The sequence below is a fragment of the Cryptotermes secundus genome, unplaced genomic scaffold (assembly GCF_002891405.2).
Source record: "Cryptotermes secundus unplaced genomic scaffold, Csec_1.0 scaffold499, whole genome shotgun sequence".
In the NCBI taxonomy this organism is placed as follows: Eukaryota; Metazoa; Arthropoda; class Insecta; order Blattodea; family Kalotermitidae; genus Cryptotermes; species Cryptotermes secundus.
Window position 1 is genome coordinate 1,375,268 of NW_019738354.1, and position 6,935 is coordinate 1,382,202.

General features: G+C 36.5%; 1 protein-coding gene across 5 annotated transcripts in view; it reads left to right on the forward strand.

Moving 5' to 3' along the window:
* The window catches only part of LOC111870804 (guanine nucleotide exchange factor subunit Rich), a 42,785-nt gene that overhangs the window by 19,141 nt on the left and 16,709 nt on the right, over positions 1 to 6,935 (forward strand). For all 5 annotated transcript variants that reach the window (XM_033754010.1, XM_033754011.1, XM_023863355.2 and 2 more), the window contains exons 9-10: positions 2,711 to 2,947; positions 4,576 to 4,942. In XM_033754010.1, coding sequence (XP_033609901.1) covers positions 2,711 to 2,947; positions 4,576 to 4,942 — 604 coding nt within the window. The remainder of the gene's footprint in view (positions 1 to 2,710; positions 2,948 to 4,575; positions 4,943 to 6,935) is intronic.

The following is a 6,935-nucleotide window of genomic DNA, read 5'->3' on the forward strand; positions in this document are numbered from 1 at the left end:
GCCAACAGCCAATTTTTTCTAACTTCTCTTAGGGCAAAATCCATCAGTACGAAAGTTTTAAATTTGTTCTCAGCCCAAGAATTCAAAAAGACTATATAACTAACCTCCTTTATTCACAGCATCACAATGGTATTGATGTAATTTGATAATATGTCATTGTCACTCATAGTACTGTCTCTGCTGAGTCATATCATCTCCAGAATTATTTTCATGCAAGTTGAAATCAGTTTCTGCAAGTAATGGAGCTAGTCTATTGAGCTGTCATCATTAATTTCATTCCAGTAAATTTTTGCTGGTCCTTGCCAGCACAGTTGTTCTTGGTTTTGAGGCTTGTCAGGACCTGTGACCTAATTTACATTTGTTCCAGCACCATTTATATGTTTGGTTGTTTGGAAATTTTGTCTTCAGTGAGAGGAAGGGTTCTTTCATTTATTAATCCTGTAGGATATGTTTGTCAACCACTGGCTGCTGATGACTGGATAGGTAGTAGAAGGATCTGAAGTGTGCTGCAAAAAGGTTAAGATTGTTTGACATTTAAAATAATAAAAGAAAACTTTTCTTGGAGGAGAGGATTGACCGACTTATTAATATGCTTGCGCTAAAGTCAAGACACTAATTATATAGTCCAAAATATTGATGACAGACAAGAAATGTTGATAATTTGTATATTTACAGTTCTATTATGGGAAATGGATGATATTAGGAGATTGTGCAGATTATCATTGTGTGAAAATGTGAAAAGTTCTTTTACAATGTGTAATTAGTTTTATAAGACTTTCAGTTGCTTCATTGTGTAAATAATTTTCAAATGAAAATTGGTGAGCCATTAACCTCAAGACTCATAACTTAAAGGTTAGAAGCCCCTTTCCCATTGTAAATTTGTTTATTTTTCACAGAACTGATTAACAGTCAAATGTTACATTTGTCATGTACAGCAAGCCATGAAGTAAATGTTTATATCAGTAACAGATGAACTGCTGATACTGAGAGATTAGATTGGCCTAAACTGTGTCTTTTATTTGGAAGTTACTGATTCAAATTAGAGTGCAGATACAGGTTATCTTGACAGGTTTTTCATAATCTTCCTCAATCCTTCCAGGCATTTGTCATCCACAGCAATCTGTGAAGTATATTAATGTCAATAACAGATGAATTGCTGATAATGAGGAACCAAATTGGCCATAACCATGTGTCTTGTATGGGGAAGAAGCTGATTCAGATGAGGGCCAGGGTACTGGTTAGCTTGCTGGAGGTGTATCATAATCTTCCTCTGTTGTTCCATGCTGATGTTTGAATAATACATTTCAAGGTGACATAATGAGCTCTTTCAACAACTTTTCTTATAAATTTGTTGTTAATCATCACTTTCATGTCATTTGATGCTAAATAGAATTTGTTGATACAGAATTGTTAAATATCATATGAAACAACTAGATGTTCATGTTGCTTGTGTTATACTTCCCTTATGACCTTTGGACTTTGCTGCTATGATGTACCACAATCTGTGGGCTTTAGCTTCGTGTATGTATGGTATGAAGATCGGTGTCTTGTGGGATGTGACGCTGTGTAGTCTGGTAGAAAGGTACCCAACATTTTGGAGGAAACCCTGCCTCACTCTTCAGTGTGGCGCAGTCAATATTGCTCTTCTGCCTTGATCTTTCCAAAACATTGGCATGTTCATGAGCTGACATCCCAGAAGACAATCTCCATATTCATCACAGTGAGAACCTCAAATATAACAAGTATGGTATAAGGAGACCACTGGGAAGACCAAGGCATAAGTGGGTGTATAATATTAAAATGGATCTCAGATAGGATGGGATGGTATAGATTTGATTGATCTGGCTCAGGATAGGGACCAGTGGAGGGTTCCTGTGAACATGGTGATGAACCTTCGGGTTCCGTAAAGTGCTGGGAAATTCTTGAGTAGCTGCACAGTTGGCAGCTTCTCAAGAAGGGCTCAGCTCCATGAGTGAGTTAGTGTAAGGGATGGTATTAGAACTTCACATAGATATTTTCAGGTTCTTTCTACATGCCCATATTTTGTGTTTTCCTTTCTAAGAAGTTTATTGAATTTTTAACAATATAAGCCTGAAAACCAGCTTACTAATATGACAGAACATTCTGGATAAATCATCTTTGAATTTTCACTAACGCTCTTAAAATGAGAGAGAGAGACCAGTCTGTGTTATGATCATGAGTACCTTTATCACCAAGTTAAAATCTGGCCACCATACTGTAATTGTGGGTGATTTAAAATCCAAATTTTAGATGATAAAGGTTAATAGTTGTGTATACAAATGTAAAAGTCCTAACTTTACATTTTAAGTTATGAAGTATTTATGGCATGCTCAGTCCCATCAGTACCGGTTTCAATAGTGCTGATCATGAGGCTGCCACTTCAGACACTGATTGACTTCAGTTTTTGAAAAAAATTATGTTCTGTTTCTTGTGACATTTTTGTTTAATTTTTCAATGTTGTAGATCAATTTTTATAATATGACTGAAAAAAATGTGCATTCTTCATTGAGTTTTTATTTCATTCCTTCATGTGAAACAGATATCACATGATAATGGTGTAATAAGAGGTCAGAAGGATAGATGTTGGGGCCAGCCAAATCTGTTACCTATCCTACATTGTTATGCTCAGTGTTCTAATTATATTGTCACTTAACTCCCATATTTTCTTACAGCTGTCTTCTTTTTTCAGAGTCATCAGAGCCATTTGTATCTCCAAGGTGAAGATCGAATGTATGTAAATTTGGGTGACAATTTGACCAAGGTCTACCATGAACGTCCAAGGGACCAACTGTCTTCTCTGTATGGCTCAGATGACATGTTTCGTGATGTAGGGAATCTAATCGTAACCAGTATGCTTACAGGAAGTAAACAGTGGACAGTTGTGCCAATCCCATCAGCCTACTCGGGCACTAACTGGCCTATTAGAGTAAGTTGATGTGCTGTTTTAGCATTTATACCAGACAGATAGAGCTTTTTAGCATCAGAAGTAGTAACTGAATGAGGTATAGTGGTTATCATTTCTCATTTGCATTTGGGAGAGATGTAAGTAGTGTAATGCATCTTCTGAAAGAAACTTCCCCTGCACTGGTAAGAGTCTCTAGCTTTAACTCTTGGTGCAATGCAGCAACTTTCAGTGCTATGACATGATGTCCACAGTGAAGGAATTACCATGACTTAATTCAAGAAGGTTGCATCATAATAACTGCCTTCAGAACAGAGGAAATGCTATTACAGATATTTAGATTATGTTTAGTTTAAGTTTTATTTCATGTGTTTGATGTGTCTGCAGCTATAAATAACTTGCTCTAAACCAATTGCAAAGATTAAAATTGCTCTATTTTTTTCCTCAGACAACCCTGGCAGAATTTTTTTGTTGTCCATTATTATATTGATATCTGTTATTCCTAGTTCTCTGAGATGAGATCTGCATTATGTATTTGTGCTCATGTATCCTGTGACTGTTCAGAGAAGCTGTGTAGCCAATCTCCATCTTTCTTGTCTGTACTCTCGTTAATGTCCAACATTCAGTTCCACACGAGCATAGTTATGGCTTTTACCGTATAGAGTTTTAGTTAGTTTAATGTTTGGTCCGTATGACAGTAACATGTGTTTTAGAGTTTCATGGAATACATTATTTCCCGGAATAGAGATTTTAACTGTTATAGATTTGTATAACTTTGACTTTTGGAACTAACCTGAGGACAAAATTATGATAAATGTTTTAGAGATAACCTCAAAAATTGAGATTGCCGCTATTGTTAGTAATTGCTCGATGGCATTCAATATTTCATATCAGATATATTTTTATGATTATGATCAGCCTCCATAGTAAACTTTATATGCATAGCTCCAGTGGTGTGATAGTTATCACTATCAAACTGAAACCTAATTTAACTCTAATCTGAGTGAAATCATTTCCTATTTGTAATTAATTCTCCTGCTTACTGCCTTACTTGCCTTGCTACCCTATATCTTTCTGACAAGATGAAGGAATCTATGAGGCAAGTTCCAATACTCCTATTGAGAACACTGTCATTGGCAGTAAGAGAATCCAAGAGAGATAGCTGGCCAGACGTATCTTTAGTTTGATGTGGGTTACGAGCTACAATATCAGCCCAGTACTCATTACATTCCTAGAGTTGAGAGAGCTGCAGGTTTTGATCTGGGCAGACAAATATCTTCTCATAGATTGAGTCTGGTATTAAACCTAGGACCTACTAAGTGAGAGTCTTATGTCTTATCCCAAGACCACCCTATATATTTGTAAATTAACATAACTATAATAGTGTTGATGTGATAGAAATTGAACACTGACCGAATGAAAATCATGACATTGGATAACATTAAATGAGGATCCCAGTTCCATTGTGGTGCAGTCAGAGGAACAGTCTTGTCATAATTAAGAACATGATAGTATTGACACAAGGCTCTATAATGTATAGGTCATTGTTGATATTCTTTAGTACTCTTGAGATTTTTTGTAAGTTGACATCCTATAGTATCACACCATTGTTGCTTCTTGCTTTTTGTTTACTGAAGTTTTCTTTTTTTCAGTATACTGCCATTGACTCTGAAGGTCAAAATCTAGCTGTAGCTGGAAGAACTGGATTGGCACATTATTCAATGCTGTCTCGTAAATGGAAGTTATTTGGAAATGAGACTCAAGAAAAGGACTTTGTTGTGACAGGTGGTTTGTTGTGGTGGCGAGACCATGTTGTGATGGGTTGTTATAGCATTTTAGAGAACAGGGATGAGATCCGTATCTACCCACGAGATACTAGATTAGATAATATGTTTGTAAAAATGGCACGGGTTTCTGCTCAAGTTCTTCTTCTCAACACACTTCGCGATAGGCTAATCACCTTCTGTGCCAATGGACAGATTTCAATTTACAGTTTATCCATGAAGGAAAACCATTCATGTAAGTTATTTTAATACTTATACATTTAGCTTATTTTAATTAATGTTACTATAATTACTTGCCATATTTTTTAATCAAAAGTGATATGTTGTTTTATATACATCATCTGTGTTGCACAGTTAAAATATCCATCTATTTATTTGTTAAGAAACTTGGAAATAATTACTGTTTCAGTTGCTAACATTGGCTGAATAGTTGAAACATTTGAATTGCATCACTCTTGTTCGCTTATTTCTTGTTTGTTACATGCTTACTATCCTCTGTAGGTACATATACAGAGTGTGATTTATTTCCTTCAGTTGATTTGATAAATTTTAAGTGAGATAAAACTTGATTATTTCCACCTTTGAATGATGTGACAGAGATGCAGATTGTATGCTTTCCATAGATCCTGGTTTGGTAGGATGTAGAACAAGTAAGTGCGCAAATGTACACAGTAAGCAAGGCATATGAGAAAAACACACAGTGAACTTGATTTTTACATATGTGATGTAATCAGTTAGCTTCCAGGCTGACTGCAGTTAGGACAAAACCACTCTGCCAGGTGGAAATAGAGCAGAATCTGCTGAGTCATTTGCTCTTCATTCTAAAGTAATAGCTTGCATCACTCAGAAGTAACACCATGTGAAACACAGTTGTGTGTTATGTCGTCTACAATTTGCATTTCATTAGAAAGCATCAGATTGTAAGAACAGTGTATGTATCATATTCTGCTTCAAACTAGGCAGTACTGCCCAAGAAAGGTATAGATGAAAATATACCACAAATCAAGGAACTTGTTCATTAAAGCAGACATGTCACTATCCACAGACTTGGCTAATGAGGTGGAAATCTCATCTGAATCGCGTCAGGGTTGTTTGACACAAGAGCTAATCATGTTTGCTGCAAAATTCTTGCTCCTTCTGCTACTAATGAGCAATAGCAGAATTGTGTCAGTATGTGTCAGGACCTTAAAAAAAATTCAGAGAACTATAGAATTCCTTTTAATGGTCGTCATGGGTGGTAAACCCCAAGTTGACACTGCAGGAGGGGAGATTTAATGTCATCACAATTCAGGATTAATTGCAGGTTGCACTTGCCAAATTAAGAATACTCTTAACAGTGGCACAGTCATTGGATTCTCTGTATTAAGTCACTAGGAAACTACTTCAAAAGGGACAGCATGTAACAGAATAAATATAGTTATCACATAAAAAAGTGTGATCCAGAAGGTGTCTGTTCACACCACTTGAGTGCCTCAGGAATATCATTGTGGACTTCCATTTTAATGCCATTTCTCGGTATGAAATTGATTAAAAATGTGTTCTGCATCAGCTACATTAACCACATCAGTTACAGATATATACAAGATACATCTTTTACAAATATATTAAAAAGGATTATATTTTAAAATTGTATGTCATATTAAATGTTTATTGCAATAAGTTCTGCAATGTTTGTCTGAAATAGTGTTAGATTTTTTTTAATACTGTAACGTGTTTGCGTTACTGATCCCACTTCTGACACCAATGTAACGTGTTTCGTTACTGAAGACGCCGTAGAGATCGTTAACTGGTTTATTGAACAATCTACAACTATTGGCTACACTTAATTATCACACAGTTGCGGGGTTTCACACTTTATAACCCTAATCGCATTAATCTGTCACCACTGTTGCGGGGTTTCACACTTTATAACCCTATGCGCAAATCAGTTCAGTCTGCCTTCAGTAGGCTACACGTTTACAGTCGGGGAGCTTTGTATCACTGTATCACACGCTCCCAATTACACAATTACACACACGTCCGGATCTTCTTTCCGCGACGGCTGCTATACTCCAACTTGTAGTCGGCTGGCTGTTACTTTATAACTCGGAATGTCTTCGGCGGTAGCCACACTGGAACTCGAACTCGAACTGATCGATACGCACTGTGCATCCACTTATATAGCTGCAGTGCTTGCCTGTGGCGTAATGAGTGCCACGTCACAGTAGGACGTTGATTACGGTTACGTT